Source organism: Condylura cristata, unplaced genomic scaffold, assembly GCF_000260355.1.
Source record: "Condylura cristata isolate star-nosed mole 26May11 unplaced genomic scaffold, ConCri1.0 scaffold00011, whole genome shotgun sequence".
Classification (NCBI taxonomy): domain Eukaryota; kingdom Metazoa; phylum Chordata; class Mammalia; order Eulipotyphla; family Talpidae; genus Condylura; species Condylura cristata.
Window position 1 is genome coordinate 4,281,894 of NW_004567112.1, and position 20,384 is coordinate 4,302,277.

The 20,384-nt window shown below is 45.8% G+C and overlaps 1 protein-coding gene across 2 annotated transcripts in view; it reads left to right on the forward strand.

Annotated features, from left to right (window-relative positions):
* The first annotated feature begins 243 nt into the window (after window positions 1-243).
* The window catches only part of ATE1 (arginyltransferase 1), an 84,037-nt gene continuing 63,896 nt past the window's right edge, over window positions 244-20,384 (forward strand). The window contains exons 1-8 of one of the 2 annotated variants that reach the window (XM_004680384.2): window positions 244-316; window positions 1,641-1,704; window positions 2,572-2,634; window positions 6,378-6,481; window positions 8,459-8,713; window positions 9,887-10,116; window positions 11,775-11,903; window positions 20,245-20,277. In XM_004680384.2, the coding sequence (XP_004680441.2) occupies window positions 298-316; window positions 1,641-1,704; window positions 2,572-2,634; window positions 6,378-6,481; window positions 8,459-8,713; window positions 9,887-10,116; window positions 11,775-11,903; window positions 20,245-20,277 (897 nt within the window). In that variant the 5' untranslated portion in view covers window positions 244-297. Of the gene's footprint in view, window positions 317-1,640; window positions 1,705-2,571; window positions 2,635-6,377; window positions 6,482-8,458; window positions 8,714-9,886; window positions 10,117-11,774; window positions 11,904-12,754; window positions 12,884-20,244; window positions 20,278-20,384 lie in introns of both variants that reach the window. The other variant, XM_004680385.2, reaches the window with a different exon arrangement.

The following is a 20,384-nucleotide window of genomic DNA, read 5'->3' on the forward strand; positions in this document are numbered from 1 at the left end:
TGCGCCCGGAATTGCCTGAGCATCCGCGGATAAAATGCCACTAGGCACCGGGGACCGCGGTGGCCGCGGCGAGGGGCCGCCCCGTGGCATCTTCGCCACGTGCCAGGTCATTCCCCAGCCCCTGGACGAGGACAACACACCAGGGCACTGTCCTGTCGCCCCCTCCTGATGCTTTTTATCCCCCCTCCCCTGCCCCCCCTCAAGGTTTTGTTGAAACGGTGCGTTTATTTCCTGCCGAGTCCTACTCAGGCAGAGGCAGAGTCTCCTGCTTGAAGGGATGATCCGATCTTGTGGGAAATGCGATGTCCACGGAGATGTGAGTTTCGCATTTCATTTGTAAAGTAGATGTTTGATTTCCCAACAGTAGAGGAATGAGACGGGCGTGCAGGGCGTGGCCGTTAACTCCTGAAATTGTTCAGTGCTGCTCGGATGAGAGGGAGGAGGGTGATATAATGTAATCGAAAATGAGTAAACGGTGAACGTGTTCATGCAGGGCAAAGGTTAAAGGAAGAAAAGAAACTGGATGCCGGTGACATGGTTGCTGCTCAAGGGGAAGAGACCCAGGAGGACTGGACAAGTGGGGAGAGTGATTGCCTGCGGGCATTAGACTTCTCCTTCCCTTGTCAGAGTCTTACTTTCATTGCTATAATGCACATGTAATAATGAGTCCTAGTAAACGTGTCTAAAATCCATATTTTAATAGATCGTTAGTATATTTTTCCATTCATTTAGGAAGAGAATTAATATTGATCCTCTCTGAAGTCCTAATAATATCTGCCTTCAACTTGTCACTTAGACAGAGCTGAATGTCTGTCATTTTTACGTTATATCTAATAATCTTGATTGCCGGATACCTTTCCTACTGGGTGGACAGTTTTTATTATTCCTCTTTGACAGATGATGAATTTGAGGCTCATGAAGAAACTTGTTGGTGTTAATGGTCACCTCTAGGCTTCTGGACGTTTCCACTGTACTGTCTTATCCTGCTCAACTTGTACCTTCCTGTACCTGTGATGCAGCTTATACTTGACAAGATAAAAGCCATTTTCCTTTTCACATTAATTCAGTTATACCTTTAAATGTTTTCACTCTCATGGTTTTTTTCCTGTTTGCAATTATTATCTTCCATAGATGACCTCATGGTCCCCGGAATCATTTATTTTCCTCTTCCTGACATTGGGTTATTTTCAGCTTATTTTATATTTAAAAAGAATAGTATGTAATTTTGCCCAGTTCTCAGTTTTCAAGGTTATGCTGTGAATATATAAAACCAGGAGAATTTCAACACATAAGAAAACATTTGCTTTCTAATTTTTCTGAAAAGATTAGCTTATTCAGCTTTGGGGGACGTTTTGTGGCTTAGAGGCTAGCTCTAATCTGTTTATGGTGTCGTAAAAGCAATTGCCTAATCTTGAATTCAATTCAGTCTCTTTGGTGTGTTCAGTTTTTTGGTCTTGAAGCAAATATAGTTTCCATGTCTTGTATATTATGCCAAACTCACAAATACCAAGTATGTGTAAACTTCCGTTTCTTTGGTGTGAATTAGATTTTTTTGCCTCAGCATTCACATTAAAAAAAACAACATGCCTTAACCAAGTGAAAGCTTCAGCATGCCGTGGCTAACACGCTTGTTCTTTCAGGGATGTGGGCACACTCCATGACGGCGCAGGACTACCAGGACCTCATCGACCGCGGCTGGCGCAGGTACGGACAGGGCCGCGCGGCACCTGTGTGCTCCCGCGTGTTCTCACGGTTCAGACATGCTGTCTTCCTTTAAAATGCTCTTTTTTGTTGGGAAGAGGCTTAAGAAGTTTTTATTACTCTCTTAAAGATGTTTATTGTGGAAACTTCGCTGTCCCACAGCACAGAGCACATTGTCATGAGCCTGGTGAGCCGAGTTCAGTGGTCTCGGCGTTCGCGCCGTTTCCACTTAGGCTCATGCGCCCTGCAGTGGGCCGAATGTTCGTGTCCTTCTCTGCTGACGGGTATCGCTGGCATCTGTGTTCAGTTTCCTTTTTTCTGAGGACACCAGCCAGTTTAGGTGAGGGCTCATCACAACAGCTTCATTTTAACAGTCACATCTGAGGGCCTGGGAGTTAGGGCTTCAACATAAGCATTCTGGGGGGACAAAATGCAGCCCATAAAGTCACATTCTGCCATTAATGAAGATCTAGAAAGCATGGGGGTCAGGCTCGTTTGGGGTGCGGGTGCACGTGCATGGCACAGCCAGCAGCGTACAGCCATAGCACACCCTGGGCCGTTTTCTCTGATTGCACTGTGGCGCTGAGGAGCGCAGCCCCCAGTCACCGGGGTCCCGCAGGTGCCCGGCAGACGGTTCTTACTTTAGCACAGACATAAAGGGTTAGGAGATGGGCTCTGGGTGCTGCACCCCCCATCCCCACCCCGCGGGTCTGCATTGAGGATCATTCCACTTAGGAAGAGTTATCAGATCATAAGAACATTTTCACATTTTGATTAAATTTTTGCCTTAATAATGTGCTCTTGTACTAATCTCCTTTGGGTCATGTCAACAAAGCGTAAGAAATTAACAAGATTATTTTTTCATTTTAGAAGTGGGAAATATGTGTACAAACCTGTCATGAATCAAACGTGCTGTCCTCAGTATACAATCAGGTAAGGATTTTGAATGATAGCAATATTGTAACTATTTGTTTAATAGAAATACATATGTGTGTGATATGATAGAAAGACTGTCAATTTTTTTTTAAGTGGCAATTTTCAGTCTAGGTAGGGGTTGATGGTAAAGAGAAGTGAGTTCTTTCTTATATAAAGATGCTGTCCATGTGTGCTGACCTATAGCTGTCATTAATGCTTCTTAATTGGTTTGGGTATAGATAAGAAAAAATACCTGTTCAACATTTTTTGTCAGTGGTACCTTGGAATACTGAGAAAATAGTGAACAATGCTCAGATTATTTTTAGATGTCAAATTTATATAGGGTTGACTTTAGGGCTAAATAGCTCAGGCCTTTCTGCATTCTAGTGTGAAACTTGACACACTGCTTCTATTCCAGCAGGATCTGTAGGAGGAGGAAGAAGGTGACACTTAATCTGCCTCATCTGTTTTCTTCATTGCAACATCTAAATTAAGAGTGTTTTTCCTGTAGAGTGTTTGCTTAACTTTTCATAATTTTTTGGGGTTTCCTTGCATCCATCTCACCCATCCTAGCATGAGGATTTTCCCTTCTCTGCTTCTTCTGAAGGGCCACCTCCCCCTGGAAGCCCCCTAGTAGGAAGTAGGGCAAGTCCATTAACATCCTGAGGCGCTTCTCAGCTTCAGTGATTGTTGCTGCCGCTAACGAGTGACACCGTTGTCGCTGTCATTCTGGGACGGATGGCCAAAGCTGCTTCCCTCAGATGCTCTTAACTCTTGGTTTTGGGTTGTAGACTATTTTGAGAACTTGATGAAAGTTACAGACTACTGCAACAAAACAAAAGAACAAGAGAGGGAGCATATTAATTTTAGGATGATCACAGACTTCCAAAATCCTGGTTAGGAATTCTTTTTCTTATCGAGCTGGATAAATGATAAGCAAAGCCCAAAGAGAAAGACAGGTATCTGGCTCACTGACACCGTCTCGTTGTGCAGAGACTGAAATGACAGAGGCCTGAGCTGTCCCCTCAGCTTGCTGGTTATGAAGGAGAGCCAGCACCAGAGGCGGAAGTTGTTTTCCTCTAGAGAGCAATTTATTATTGGGTTGCGGCCAGGATTCTGTTCAGATAATTCTGGAGTTGGTTGACCTGAATCCTGAGAATCTGTAACCACAAAAAGCTAATTTCGTGAGTTAAAGAGCCAGAGCTTGTGCAAGTTATTGAGTGCCGGTTACTTGCAAAGCGCAGTCTTAAATATGTTGCTTTTATGAAGAACAGCTTGATTAACTTGGCTGAACAAAGTAATTAGTAAATGTGATTTTTTTCATTGTTTTGCACTGAGTCAGACCTTTTCTGAATTGTTACTGTCTACATCACTTCATTGTTTGTGTTGCTTTTAAAGAGTCATTTGTTATATTTATACTCGCCCTTACTTTACTGTTTGCTACACTAATAAAGGCAAGGAAGTTATAACCTACATCTGCGCTTTCTGTTAGGTAAGCGCCACATTGGTGGCTGTGAGTATAAATCAGGGCGAATGTGTCTGGCTAGGAGCTGTTTTATTTTTTTTAGTTTCATTAGAATTATACATACACCTGATTTTATTTAAAGGATCAAATAGACACATCAGACTTACTTTGTTAAGCTGCTACAGGGCCGCTTGCCCTGCCCATCCTGTTCCCATTGGGTCACCTTCAAACCTTTTAAATGATTTCTTTGGCGCTTCACTTCCCGATCTGTAATAGCGTGCCTATGGAATTATAATACATAACTCTTCCCCAGCTTCCCCGCTTCCTCCGTCACCTCTGGGCTTCTCTCTTGGGAAGACAACATTTACTTTATTTCGTCCTTCATCCTCCGCCCTGCTCCAGCTCCAGTTTTCCATCATTCAGTATTAGCGTCTGTCAGTCAGCCTCGTAGCTGAGCCAGATACCATCTTTCCTGCACAAGCTTTTGCTTTCCCAGGAACTAGTAGTTGTTGTTTTGGTCCACCGTCTTCAGTGCCTCTGTCTGGTTTACTGCCAGGGCGCCGTGGTGAGGTCTCCTGGAGTGTGGCCAGTGCTGCGGGCGCTCTCCACTTGGATCTTGTTGGCGAGGTTCTGCTGCCGAGTCTTCCGGCCTCACGCAGCTAGACGATCCCCCACACGCCGTGCCTTGCAGGCTCCGGCTGCTCTCTTTAGAGTCTCTTGGTTCTGAAGCAGGATTTTCTGTCTCCTCTGCCCTTTTTCTTGCAGTATTCCTTCATTTTAGTAGAGCTCATCTTCTTAGAACTCTTGAGGAAAAAAAAGGGGAGGTAAATTTGAGACTTTGCATGTCTGAAACTACTTTACTTACAACTTAACTTACAGTTTGGGTATGGAGGGGCAGGGTGGGCTCATTCTCCTCCAGACCTTGGGAGGCTTTGCTCATTGTGCTTGCTGGCGAGTGGCATTTTGATTCTCGTTTCTTTGTGCAAAACATGTTCTTTCTCTTTGGAAGCTTTTTGTTCTTGATGTTCTGATGTCCACAGCATGTTTGCCTGCGTCTGCTGTTGCGCCCAGACCTGGGGGTCTGTTCTCCGGGCAGCTCCTGTCTCAGCCTTCAGCTGAGGGAAGTTTCTGTGAATTATTTTGTTCCCCTTTGCCCTTCATTTTCTTGCTTTAATGTGTTTATCATTTTTCTACGTAGTGGACCTTTTAGCCGGGTCCTCTTTTTTTCTTTCCTCTTGGTTTTTTCTCTTTTTGCCGCTTTTGAGCTTCTTTATTCAAGTCTTTATTTCATTTGAGTATTCTGCCATATTTTCTTTTCAGAGGGCTTTTTATTCTCAGGCTTTTTTTTTTTTTTTTAAATTAGTATCTATTGTGTGGGTGATAACAAGAGAAAGGAAAGACTCCTCTTTCCTTTCATCTTTTTAGGTTCTCTTCTTCCTAGATACTCTACATTCTGCAAGTTTCTTTTTCCAGTTTCCATGCCCGTCTATAGAGGACCTCCTCAAGATTGTGGTAGCTCAGTTTTCCAAGGGCCACGTGGGACTCCTATGTGCCTGGGAGCGTGGAGCATGTTTTTGTGGGCTCTAGGCGGGTGAGCTGGCCGGGCCATTCCCCTGGGCTCCTGATGGTAGTGTGGTCAGGTCTGCACATGCTCAGAGCATCACTTGCTGCCCCCCCCCCATCCCACCCCACCCCACCCCCGGCTGGGGAAGTGGGCTGGAGGCGGCCTGGCTTTATGTTTCCTCTGTCCAGTCCAACATCAGTGACTTTAGCTGTGCCTCACACCTCATCATGTAAAAACAACTTTTTACTCTTCCTAAAACTTGCAGTTTTCTGCTGTTCTAAGTAGATTTGTCTGTGAAGGACAGGAAGTAGATAGGACATCTCTGAGCTAAAAAAAGCTTTCCCTGGCATCCTATTTGTAACTTCTCTTCACTCATAGCATCTGACGTATTAGGTCTCACCAATCCCTAAGATGTTGGGGTTATATAGAGAAAATTGGGTTGCTTTTGACTTTCCCACTGTAGGCTGACGATTCAGCTTCTTTGGTCTCTTAGCATTTGGCCATCTGCTTTCCAGGTTCCAGCCATTTCCCGCATTCTCTTTCCTGGTGCTTTATGTTTTTTTCCTTTTAACTGTGGCTTTAATGAAATTTGGGGTGAGAGTAGAGGCTGCTGTAAGCCCTTTGCCAAGAACTCTGAGGTGGGCACTTTGCCTTACTGCTTTAGATGCTCTGTAGGGCTGTTTCACTTCTTTGGAGCTTTGAGTTCACTTTTTAAATATTTTGTTCTCCTAGGTGTCGACCATTACAGTTTCAGCCATCAAAGTCTCACAAGAAGGTTTTGAAAAAAATGTTGAAATTTCTGGCTAAAGGAGAAATTTCCAGAGGAAATTGTGAAGGTAAGAAGAGGTGGGATCTTAAAACAATTTATTTTTTTAAATTGATACTTTTCCCCATCGTCCTTGCTTCAGTCATTTCCCCGGGGGTGGGGATGGGGGTGAGGGTGTGGACCTGCCGTGGCCAGTGGGGGGTGTGGGCCTGCCATGGCCAGGCTGGGCTGTTGCTCCATAGCAGTGACCACCCCAGCCCCGGTCACGGCTACTGCAAATGCAGGCCAGGGAGTGGCGGTACTCGGGGGAGGATTTTGAACCATTTTGGAAGATGGGATTTTGTGAAGTTTATCAAAATTTTATTTCTTGAATTGCTTTGACAGCGTTTTTTTTTAAATGTGGACCAACTAATGTCCTTATGAAATAACTAGAAAGTATTACTATCTTTGGAGACATAGATATTGTGATGCAATTTATACAAGATTGCATGGTCTCTTCCAGTATTTAGTTTTTCTGTATTTGAGTCAGGCTTTACTTTGGTCAATTACTATTTTTTTTCCCAAAGATTTATTTCTGCATACAGAACTGGGGTACAGGCCAGAGGTGCAGGGGCGGTGAGAGGATTCACCAGAGACAGAGTGGGGAGCAGAACAGGCCAAAGTCCACTGCTCAGGGGAGCAGTTGGCAGGTCAGGAGAGGTCTGCTGCACCATGTGGGTCACCTTGGGGATCGAGTTCATGCTGAAGTGGCTTTAGCTTCTTAGAGCTGTGCTTTAACTCACTGCACCACCAGGGAGGGCCCTCAGTAAATTATTTTACCTAAAACTCTTTCTAAATTTTAAATATTTAAAAAATATTTTACCTGAAATTCTTGATAAATTTTGAGCAGATTTTCTAAGATAATTAGTAATAATTAAATTGCCTTTGCTTGCATATAATTTGCTTTTTCAGTATCTTTACCATGTTTTAAGTTTTTCTCTTGGCTGTGCCTACCACATGAGCCTAAGAATCAGGAGTGCCAGCCCTTCTCAGAGCTCACTGTCACTCCTGCCTAATCCCTGGAGGCCTCCTCCTCCATCACCTCCCCCACCCCAGTCTTAGCTTGTTCGTTCATGTCACACATGTGTTTGAGCACTTGAACATGCGAGTCCTGATGTACGGGCGTTGGGCTGCACGACAGGCACATCATCCTTTGCTTTCGTGGACTGTCCTTCATGGACCAGGACGCAGGATGACTTGGAGCAGGCTTGGCAGAGCTGGGCACACATAGCTCGTGAGGCTCAGGGGCCTGAGGGTTCGGGGTTCAGCAGTCTCATTGGAAACATCACTGGTACTACCTGTTCGTACCCTTAACAGCTAAATAGACTTTATTGGTTGATTAGTGCAGTTTTTTTTTTCCAGTGGCTGGGAGTTTGTTTTGAGTTAAAAAATTAATATGCAGGTGTGCTTTGAGACAAATGCTACCCACTTATAAATCGATGGCTGGCAGTCTTTTAAGGGAGCTGTTGCATTTGGTGCTTTCCTTGACTTTCGGGCTTTTGCATTATTTCTGTTTTGCAATTTAGTTCGTGGGGATGGTGCTTATTATGGCAGAAGGCTCAACACCTGCAACAGGGAGAGATCAAAATGCAAAGACAGGAATATCAGAAATCTGTTTCTTTGCTCATGTGATACTCCAGGGTGGGGGACCCAGGTGAGCCTGTGCCTTTACTGCTCACCAGCCATTCTGGGGTTCAGCCTGTGATTTGCAAGGTCGCTCTGGTTTTTACAATCCCAGCCAATGGGGAGGAGAAAGGGTGTAACTTCAGGGGCACGGGTCTCCTTTAAAACAAGCTGGGCAGAACCGGCCTGTGGCTGGGCCTACACTCCAGGGCCGGAGCGCGGTCGCCACTTGGGGCAGTGTGCCCCTCCTGCTCTGGAAGCCGAGCCTGGATCTGGTGGGCGCCCGATCATTTATTCCATTTGACATCGGTGAAGGGGGCACTTTCCCCCAGTGTGTATCTTAACTGTGTCAGCTAACCTGACTTCGATTCGTTCCGATTTGTAGACGAGCCAATGGAGCCTGCTGTGGAAGACGCTGTTGCTGGGGACTTTGCATTAATAAATAAGTTGGATATACAGTGTGACCTGAAAACACTCAGTGATGACCTCAAAGAGAGCTTGCAGAGTGAAGAGAAGAAGAAAGGAAAAAGCTCCAAGAAAGAGGAGTCTCATGAGTTAATTCGACCACAAGACATAGAAGAGAAGTTGGGCTCTGGCGAACCGTCCCCCTCGGTGAAAGCGCACGCCGCCCCGAAGCCAGGTGGGAGCCTTTGCTGTCGGCCCGTGCCCGAGCGAACACAGCAGGGCTTCGTTTTCTTTGGAAAGTGGTGAATGTTCAAAAAACTTGCAGTGGTAGTCTCCTTGCCCCTTAGTGCAGAGAGACATTCAGAAGCTTTCTGTTCGTTAGCACTGCAGGGCTCCGGAGTCGGGGAGCCGAGGCCCTCTCAGTGAAGGAGGTCGGTGCTGGACCTTTGCACTTGTGCGCTGACACACAGGTAGTGGCGCTCAGGACCGCTGTGTCTGTGCCCGCGCTCAGTGCCGACGGCGGTGGGTGCCGCCACCCGAGTCCCTCAGATGCGTCATTGCGTCGTTTCGTCCCTGACAGGCGCTTGCGCAAGGGGAGCATTCTCGCATCCGTTTGCTTCCCCTGAGGAACGGCCGCTACTGCCAGCGACTTACACACAGTTGGGGTCATTTCTTCTGGTCACGCGTAATCGCAAAATCCATAGTGTTTGTAATAATGAGCTCTTCTGTTGCTTAGCTGGTTGAGAAGTTATGCCCATCCGTCATTGGGCATTGGGGGTATTTTAAGGTTTTCTTTTGTGTTCATTAGTTGGCTCCACCTCATGATTTTCTCAGCATAGATACTTTGAAGGTCTTAGCAGATTGAAGACAAGTGCTAAAATTTGTTGTTTATAACAGTTACAGTTTTTGGATTTTAAAAGAAATGTCAGATAGTTGCTCTTTTGACTAAACTGTTTAGCTAGAGCCAAACTAGTGCAACTGCCTGGGTAGCAGGAGAGTCTTTTCAGCTCAACCAGGGCATTTTTTCATAAAAAATCCTGCCAGCATGTGTCATGGACCAGAGCGCGCCTAGACCCACTTCCTAAGTGTTTGATTATGTTGCTGTTTTCAGAGAATTGTCCCTAAAAATGGGTTCGAGACAGCAGGGACCTGACGCAGATGTTTGATGATGTCCTTCCTGTCTACAAAGAGAAACAAATTAATATTTTTCAGTAAACATTTAAGCACTGAGAATTGTGCCCCAAGTTTCTATGGTAATTGAAGGGGAAATGTAAAGATCGACTCAGACCCTCACACCAGGGCCCTGTGAAACAGGTCACCCAGCCTAGCAGCTGGGACTGTCTGGACTTAACTTGTAGAGTCTTTGAGACTTTTGAAAAAACAAATACTGTTCTGAAATTCTTCTTAGGCAAAGGGGCAGATTTGAGTAAGCCACCATGTCGGAAAGCAAAGGAAATCCGGAAAGAAAGAAAAAGGCTCAAAGTCATGCAGCAGAACCTGGGCGGAGGACCCGAGGGCCACCCGGCGCCGCAGGAGCCACGGTCCTGGTGCCCGCCGAAGGCGAAGTCCAGTCAGCCCAGGTCGCTGGAGGATTTGATTTTTGAGTCTCTACCGGTGAATGCGTCGCACAAGTTGGAGGTATCTTGCAGGGGGGCTTGTTTTTTGCTGGGTATGGGTTTAGTATTATTTTAGTCTTCCTCATCAGTGCATGTGTTGCTGTTTTAATCCTGGGAAAAGAAGGTACAGGATGCAGTAGCATTGTAAACGTTGACTAAGTTATGCTGCTTATGGGAAACTTTCAAGGTTAAAAAATAGACATTTGGCTACTCAAGTCTCAGTCATCTTTAGTTTTTGCATATTTTTATATAAGATACTCTGACTTTATATCCTTTGACATTTACTGTTTAAAGACCTTATTTTTGACAGCTTTGATTCAGATAGTGAAAGAATAGATCATAATAGGCAAATCATTATTTTATCTATTCCAATAATCTGATCTTGATTAAGGCAAAAGATGGTGTTATTTTTATAGTACAATAACTAGTATTGTACTAGTTTCTTCAGTTTCCCAAACCAGTTAGCAAAGTTCTGATTCCCAAATTAATTTATATTTCTGGGTTGAATCTGGATTTTTTAGTATTAATTTGATATATATCATACGCTTTCCTAAAATATTAGCTCTAGTCACCTTACCATGTTCTCATACCTGATTAGTAACTGGTCAGTCTTTGAATTTACAGCCTATCATCATCTAAGAGTGCCACTTTTCACTAAAGACCTGATTTTTAAAAATTAACTTGGACGTGGCTTAAGCTTTAGGACAGTGCAAATTTCCAGACCTAAGTTTTTTAACAACGTCCCATTTAGAATTCCTCAGCCACTATGAGTTCCTCTTTCCAAAATTTTCAAGAGAATTGAACATACTATGTAAAATGTTTTTTGAGCAGTCTTATCTCCTGGCACCACACCCACCTCACGAGACAGCTCCCACAGTCAGCTTCTGTTTTTTAGTTACTGACACTTGGTAGACTGACACTTGGGGTCCTCTGTGCCCCACTTCTCATGGCACACATGAAACATTTCCAGTTATGTCTTTATTGTATTTCATTTCATTTTGTTTTACTGTTCTGTTTTGCTGACGCATTTTAACTGATGAGTAAACATGAATGTTAAAGTCAGCGTTAGCCATTACTGTGTGCAATTATGGCTTTAAACGCACTCACATTTTACCTGGGAGCAAATGTAAGGCAGCGTGAGTTTCCTTGTGTACGTGACCGAGGTGGAGAGCAGAGTCTTGACCAACAGTTGAGTATAGGAAATTCTCTGCTGGTGAGAGTCATTATTTTATGCTTATAAAAGCACAGTGAGTGGTAACGTAAGAGTTAGCAGCGATGCCTGAAAGAGGGTCCAAAGTCCATTTCACAGTTGAGCTTTCCTGTGTGACGTGCTGAAGGTGAGTGGCCTGTGGCTACAGCTGGAGAACTCCGGCAGCCTCGGCGGCGCTTGCCAGGCGCGAGCCGCTGGCGCCCAGCGGAGGCCGGGTGGCTCAGGCATTGCGCTGAGTCTAGAATTAGACAGCGCCCTTGACCTTCTTGATGTATCTAGAACTTGGAGAAGTAGCTTGTTTTCCATTATTTACTCACTGGTTGATGTTTAACAGGAAAGTACTGTTACCCATGCATGCTTTAATATTTGGGCTGAAGTTTCGGATCTTTTTGGGTGGGTGCAGCTGTTAATGAAAATGTGTGAAATGTGTAAATGAATTAATGAGCACTGTTTTTTAACTCCTTCTGAAGGTGAGGGTGGTGAGATCATCTCCACCAAGTTCTCAGTTCAAAGCCACGTTTCAGGAGTCTTTCCAGGTCTATAAGCGTTACCAGATGGTTGTTCACAAGGACCCACCTGATAAGCCAACTGTGAGCCAGGTCAGCAGCCACGTGTCACTGTTTTTATGCAGATGATATCCACTTGATATCATTGTATGTATTCTTGGTTTGTTGTGGTACATTTTATTTATATTGGATTTGCAGCATATCTGCCAAGAGAGGATTCTGAGGTGATGGACATTCTGAAAGTGCAGATTTTCCCTAAGGCCGTGTGAGGTGCCATCTGTATGTAATTTCAAAGTGCAAAGTAACACCTAAAATAATGATCTCTATTTAATGGCATTATGTTCGGCTGCATTTATCTAGAAGTGATAAAGAGAATTAAAATATTCATAAGGAAAGAGCAAACAAAGCACCTTTATATTCTAGAGCAACATATTGCACAGTCTGTTCTTATGCTCTGCTCGGACGTCACGTGCAGAAAGCTGAGTGACTCTGTGCTGATGTCCTCGCCGTGTGCCACCGCGGGGGTGAGGACAGTGAGATGGGAGGACGAGCCATACCAGCCCGTAGGCTGTGGACACACACACCAGCTTGGCCAGGGAAAACCTCCAAGGGGGAAAAGCTTAAAATACAGTCAGCGTAGCAGTGACGGCAGTCACCCAGTGCCACCAGCTTGTGGCGCTTGTGAGCCGGACGGGCAGCCAGCGACACCTCTGAAAGAATTTAGCGAAGTGAAGGCCCTGGCCCCAGCGAGCTAATTTTCCTCAGTGTTAGCGTCCAGTCAGTGCTCAGGCTGCCCCAGTCCACTCAGGGTCTGACTCATGAAAGGTCCAGCGCTGAGCTTTGGCAGTGGACTTGCGGAGATCGAATGCTAGCCTCACCTTCAGAAGCATGCCGTCAGGTAGTGGTGTCTCAACAGCGTGTGCTTCTGTTTTCCTGCTCTGAAGGTGAGGTTAGTGCCTGTCTCCTTTGAGGACCCACAGTTCAAGTCGTCCTTCAGCCAGTCCTTTTCTTTATATGTCAAGTATCAAGTGGCCGTGCACCGGGATCCGCCTGACGAATGTGGGAAGACCGAGGTACCTTTCATTCATGTTTTACCTAATCGTACGCCACTTTCTTCCCTGACAAGTAGGCTGATGGTCTTGCCATGGAAACGACCGACCTTTTGTCAGTGGGTCGTGCTCAAGGGTTCTCTGATGGGCTCGTCCAGTGCAAAGGAAGGTCTGCAATAATGCACAAATACAGGAGCCTAGAGGCACGCTGGCCTCCTGGCCAGAGAGGGAAGGTACGGATGAGGGCCATGTGGGGTGCGTTGGTGAATCACTGCTAGCTTCTCGTGTGCGATGACATTGTGTTGTCTTTGAAGCACCTCTTGTTTTTTCAGAGATGCATGCCAGAGAATTTAGGGGTAACATGCGAGGATGTGTGCTGTGAGTGAAACGATGCACGTGTGTGGGCGTGCCTACCCCACAGGAGGTGGAGCAGGCTTCAGCTTTTTGACCCTGGGTGAGAGGTGCATCTTGATTAGTTGTTATTTATCCATCTATCTGAAGAAGTAAAAGCTGGTTCCATCACAAGTGACTTGTTTATGTAGATGATCCAGTGGAATCTGCAAAGAAGCTGCTAGAACTCTTAACAGTTAAGCTGGGGGACATGACACAGGTGTACAAAAATCAGCGGCATTTCTGTATGTGAACAACAGAGCTGGAGATTGACGTGGAAACTGCTGTGTTCAGTGACAGCAAGAATAGGAAATAAAGAGCATGACGAGAGACTTGCAAGATCTGCGCTCTGGCGGTTAGAAGACGCAGCTGAGAGCTACAAGAGTAATGTGTGGAGGGGCCTCCTGTGGCGTCCGGGTTCCTCTAGGCTCGCAAATAACTGAGAAGGCATCACACAGCTTGAGACAAGCGGCCGGATAGATGGGTAATGCTCATGAGTACCCCAAAGGCGTGCGGTCCAGCATGGCCAGTCTCCCCATGTGTCTTCAGGCGCCACCTTAAGTAGCTAGCTAGGACCAGGAGTTTCGGGGAGCGTAGGGGCCTTCCCATAGGGCATTTGCTGGGGGAGGGCTATCTGCCTGGCCTTTTACTGAAAGGATGTTAGGAAGAAGAGCCTCCTGGGAAAGCTGCTGAGGGCGTAGGCTGCGAAGTTAGGTTTGGTGTTGCTGCTTTATACAGTTTTCTGAGACAGGTGGGAGGGTGCGGGCAGTGGAATGTGACGAGGAATTGGTGCTGGCAGCAGGGAGGTGGGTGTCCCGGCGGGCTCTACCGCCGGGAGAATTTGCTGACGGAGTCTTGAGCCGCAGAACATTGGCCTCAATGACTGAATCCAGGCTGTTGTCTTGATCGGATGTTTAAGCAGCAAGAAATGAAGCCTTGCCCCTGTGAGGAGCTCACGTGCTGGAAAAATGTGGGCTTTCGCGGAGCCCCCCCCATTGTAGGGTAGGCGTGGGGTGTGAGTTCATGACCTTGCGTGCGTACGTCATGCCATAGTTGAGTATTACGGAATTCAAAGGAATTTAGTTTAGAGGGTGATATATCCCTACCCTCTTCCCTGGTACGAGTGAGGCGCGGGAGACCGAGCCTGCGGGATGGATCGTGCTGGCCAGTCCTCAGTGGCCAGTGTGGGCTGTGGCCTGTGGCCGGGAGGGCCCCTGGGGCACCGCTGCTCGCTGCCCCTCTTCATTACCTAAGACCCTGCGCCCGCCTGGGTAAGCGCTGGGCTGCTGTTGCCCTTGGATTGCGACTCCCCTGACTTCTCTCTGCCCAGTGCTGACTGCAGCCCTCACGGACTGCTGCTTCTGTGGCTGTGCTGTCTGCGGGGGCCCTGCCGGCTTTGACTAGGTTCTGGGGAAAGTCTGTCCAGGAGGGGACGGCCTTCTCCCGGCATGCACCTGTCTGGGGAGCAGGGCAGGCTCTGGGCGTCGTGTCCACCTCTTCCTTCCATGGCACACGTTCAGGAGTCAGTGACAGGAAACGCAGGAATGGGAGCCATGGCGCGAGGCAGTCAGTTTTTCGGCAGATACCAGAGCATGTCGTCTTCGCGGAGCGCAGAGTGCGGTAACCCAGAGTTCCGCCGCCGAGGTGCCCTAGGCCTTTCTCTTGGGAAGGCGTTCGTAGTCAGGCATCTGTGAGCCATGGACAGTGAGTGGCCAAGGAAAGGGGCGGCGCAGTCGAGGAGCCGAGTAGACGGCGAGCGCTGCCTCGTCGCGCCGCCAGGTGGCGCTCCAGCCTAGCGCGGGTTGGCTCCTGGCGGCCCTCCGCGGGCGGGACTGGTGGCCTGGGAAGGAGGAGGCTGGTTTCTCCTCGTGTGTTAGAGGAAACTTGCGCAGAGGTCTTGAATCTGATGGCAGTGATTTTTTGCTTGTTAAAACATTTAAATGTTTTCTGGAACTTAATCCCAGAGATAATTTTAGCTCCATTTCCCCTTCATAGTCTTGCTCGCTCTATATGAACAGTTTATATAATTAGAAAAGTAGTCACTGCATCGGAACATTTTCCTTTGATTATGTGAAGAAATAAAGGGGGAAGAAATGAAAATTATGCAAAGAAACCACACGAGTGTGTATAGGCAAATACTCATATAGACAACTCTGGTGTATAATTAGTAGAATTTGAATAGTGTCAAGATCTGAGCATTCGAAGTGTTTGTGTGTGTGTGTGGTTTTTTTTTTTTAATATGTGTGTAAGTCCAGACTAACTTCCTTGAATAAAGTAGAAGACTCAGGCAGTCATGTATAATTCAATCAAAAAAAAAAAACCACACTTTTCAAATATTCCCTAAGTCAGGGTACTTTTGTATTTTGTTTGTCTTAAGATGTATGGAGAGATCTGTGTTGTTAGCGCAGCTAAGTCACAAGGGCTTTTGAATCATGTACTCGAGTAAGTCAGAGTAGAGGCACAATTCTGTCCCTGGCACCTAACGTGCGGGACAGGTGTGCCGGAAGTTAAAGTCTGGTGGGCAACATTTTCCTTTGTCTTTTGGTCAGTAATTTGCAAAACTTGTCTAAGGTCATGAAATCATAACATAAAGTGTTCAAGGCCAAGGGACTTCAGTGATTGCACTGGTCACCTTCTCCTTAGAGAGTTAATCTTCCAGGTTGACACGTGCGCTTAGCCCAGGGCAGTGTCTGCAGATTTCACTGCTCTGCGGTCCGTCGCGCATTGCTGCAGAGCACGCTCACGTGGGCCTCGGCAGGTGTTCACCCTGAGCTCGTTCCCGCACGAGCCCAAACCTTTATGGCCAAGACCCCATACTCGCGCCACCCAGCGTGACCGTCGGTCCCTCTGGCGCTGTTGCTCTTGCCACTCACACCTGCCCCGCAGAGCGGCCCTCACGAGTGTCCTGTCCTTGCAGGGAGCGTTGGGAAATTTACCTAGATGGGGTAAAATCACATTTTAGCGAGGGCAGAGCCCGCGTTATGGGGTGATCTCCATGAGTTGCCATTTGTCTCAGTTTTTGTCCTTTGGATCTGCTTTTTCCATTAAATCTGAGGGGCCTCGACGCCTGGTCACAACTTGACAGGCGAGCCCTGCCACCCATGGATGGCCGGTCTACACAAGGGGAGCGTGTGCGTCTGTGGTGGTCATTCATTCTGAATGCCGCGTCATCCTCGCTGACTGCTCACAGGGCGAAAAGCAGCTGACTTTAAAAAGTGTCTGTGCCGTCATTGTAGCAGTAGCTCAAAGTCTGAGACCTAGAGCGCTCCCACTTTCCGTGGGCTGCTGCGGGGGGTGTCCCTGCTCTCCCAGGACTCGTAAGCAGCACTGATGCCCGGCCTGCCCGGCCCTGTGGTGCGTCCTGGGCAGGCGCAGGTGCGTGGGCCTGGGCCTCGGCACAGCTCAGCTGAGGGAAGGAGCGCTGAAATACTTTGACAAACCTTCTTCTCGCCGCTCTGCGCTTGTTGTGCCAACGGAGTGAGCGGAAGCCCGGGGCCGCCGGTTGGCCCGGAATGGGATCAGGGTTCGTTTTCACTAACAGTGAAGGTATTGATGATATATTGTTATTATTTTGACCAGGGGGCTTTTAAAATTGTTTAAAAGCCTGTGACTGGGCCTTTCATCTTAGCACACATTTGGACCAGCGGGCTTTTAAAATAATTTTAAAAGAAGTGTTTTGCTGCCCGCGTACCGCGGGTGACCCCAGGGCAGCCGCCAGAGGCTGGAATCCCACCGCGGCGGGGAGGGCCGCTTCTCGTGTTCCGTGGTGGGGAAAAGAAAGTATGGCGCAGCTGCCACATTGGCCATCCACAGCGCCTTCTTTAAAATGTAGGAATTATTAAGCAGAGGTGGATGTTGCAGAGACCTAGAAACTAAAGGTGCAAAAGGCTGGATGTTTTACATCATAAAAGAATTGATTATATTTTTATCGGGATATTTTGACAAAATTATCGTGTGTTCTTGCCTCTTTTGCTTCTCTTCCCACCCCCAGTAATTGGTATAATTAATGACAAGTCTTGAAAAAAGAATTTGGTAATCATGTCTGACAGGAGATTTAGCTGCAATTTTGTGTGCTTGGGAAATTTAGAAGCATTAATTGCTTCTCTGAGAGAAGGGAGAGATGAAACAGGCCGCCAGTGCTGCGGGTTGGGGCCTGGGGAGCGCCAGGGAGCTCCTGCTGCTGGTGGGGGGTGGTGTGTGTGTGGGAGGTGGGGGGTGTGTGGGGGGTGTGGGGGGGCGCTCCTGAGTCCGGCTTCAGAGGCCTCGGAGGTGTCAGCGGTGTCGGGGTGCCTTTAGTGCTGGGATTCTAAATATAGAACGTGATCTTACACCTTTGAGATGTGTTCATTAAACAATAAACAAGAAAGGTTACGATAAATGGCACTTTTATTAATCGAATTTTATGAATATATCAAATTATTATTGTTTTGACAAGGAACTTACCTGTTTAAGTTTGAAAAGCCAGATGTCAAGCAGATTTTCAACTGTATTAAACCCAAATAAGTTAAATTTGATATTTCCTACTAATCATTTTAAAAATAGATCTGTATAAAGACTACAACCATGTTTATCACCAACTGTTTCTAAATGATGACATATATGCCTGCCTGTGAAATCAGTGAGTTATTTTTGTAAACTATATTAAATTTATTTTGTCAACATCATGCTTAAATATCTAGAATAGGCTCTTTCTCTCATACATATTAAATATCCTATTAAGTGGTATTTTTGGCCACAATATAGCTCCGGTCATAGTCTTTTTTTTTGGGGGGGGGGTTATGGGAGAGCTGGGGATTACTGTAGACTTTATTTTATATTCACAGCAAGGTTGAACCCTTTTTTATACTGATCAGACATCATAGTGGTATTTGTTAAGAGTTGTCTGTTTCTGCTCTCAATGTCGGCATACAGTGTATTTTGTAATTATATCTGGTTTTTGTAGTTCTTCTTAAAAGCGTTCCCATTTGTGCAGTGTGTATGTGTAATTTCAGCACGAAACAACTTACTAAGTGAATGGCAGTGGGTTTTCCGAGGCACTAGTCCAGCAAGAAGCTGCATTTTGGGAACCTTCTCTCATCCTGTGAGGAGGAGCGTGCATGTGTGACTTATTACTCTGCTTTTACTGCTTTGGGGATTGAGAACTTTCATAGATGCATTTCATGTTTTGCAGCTTCAGATGGGGCAAGAATTTTTAGGTCTGTCTTGAAAGGCTGTGCCAGGAATGTTACATAAACACATGACAAAGGTGTATGGGGTTACTGGAGCCTCGGGGACATTCGTTTTCTTTGAGAAATTTATGTGTTTCTCGGTGGTTATTTAAATAACTTCCATTCTAATTGATGCATCAATTACTCGTGAACCAGAGCCACTAAAACTTATCGTGTGTGATCGGATTAACACACACGTGTTGGGGGAAAGCACAGAAAACCCGCGATAGCCCCTTTCTCATTTTAAGTAGACATTGCCGTGCCTCCTGTTTCTGCGCTGTGAGGACTGCTGGTCTTCCAGCTGGCATTGTTTGCTCTTGCTTAGAAGGGAAGGGATGTCTCCTGCAGGACTCCTGCAGAAAATCTGAGATCACAAAAGCTGCACTTTGAATATTAATAGAATTACTTGATTCATAAAGCATTACACAAAATTTTAATGTTGGCAGATCTTGCACTTTCAGAAAGTTCTCTTAATAGTTTACATAATTGAGTATATTTAACAAAAATTCTTACAGCCTATGTTCTAATGTACTCTTTTTAGGTGGTCTCCTTAACTAGGTGGTTAATTATAGTAATTTGCATGTGCTAGTTATATTTTAGGAAGATATATTTGCTTTAGTTTGGGGGGAAGAAGTATAAATAATAAGATAAACCTTATTATGGGAAACTTAAAATATTCATGTAGCAGAGCGAATCCTAATTGACTCATATATTCATCTCCTGTCTTCACTAGTTTAACATATGCTCAGTCTTGTTTTGTATATATGCTCCTCACTACTTCCCTTCCAGCCCCGCTGTGATTTGAAGGAAATCCCATGCACTATGTAATTTCATTGAGAGGTATTTCAGTGTGTGTCTTTAAAAGAGAATCAAGTTATCTGTATTCCCTATGAGCTCTGTCTAGCTTTGTTGTGGAGAGGAAGTTCAGAGCTTGGAAACAGGCTTGGCCCTGCATTTTTTATTGTAGTGAATTTGCACTGAGAAGGATCAAGAGTTTATACTGCATACTTGGGTATTTTATTATTACAGTAACTCTCAAAGGAGATTTGAAAAGTTGATTTTGTAAATAACATCAAAGAAAACACAAACTGTTATCATGAATGTGTGTGACGCTTTGGGACAGTCTTCGCTTTAGAGCCGACTTGCAGTTTGCTTTTTCATTTGTCCATGCTCCCCTCCCCAAATTTGTTCATTTAAATGTTGAGAAACAGAACACTAGTTTCAGAGAATATTTGTTAACCCTCTGTGTGTGTGAGAGGGAGAGATCAGCGTAAACTACGCCCACGGATCTGCGAACCCCAAGGGTGCAGGCGGCTGGTGGGGAGGAAGAATCTCCCGTCCACGGCTCGGCCAGCGGCTCCCCTCTCGGTTCTCTGCCCGCGGCCCTCTCTCTTCGCCCTTTGATTTTATATCTTTTTCTTTGGGTAGTTGCTTAACTGCCACTGGCTTGCTGATTCCTCCCTTGGAGGGTGTTTTATTACATGGGGATTGTGAGATAAATTTTAAAAGCCAAAATATTTCAAAACTAATTTGTGCTTTCTTTAAGATAGCTCAAAAAAAGTGTTTTTTTAAAACTTAATTCAAATAGTTAAGACTTGTGGGTAGATTCAGCACTTCCATATTCTGAGTGAATATTCAGCATATGAAAACATTAATTTTATGTAGACTGTAAGGTTGACTAGATGCACTTGCTGAAAAGTTGTGTAATAGTCTTTCCCATTTGTGTGTTTTCTTTTTTGCTGCCCATTTACTGGACGAAATCGCTTCCCTTCCAACTTGACTCTGCAGTTCACAAGATTCCTTTGCAGTTCACCTTTGGAGGTAAGAGTTGGTGCATTTACCTTGCTAATTGAACACCACCGGTAGCACTAGTAGGCATTTGTCTGATAAGTTTGGAGGGATCATTTGTTGTGACATTTTCTTTACAA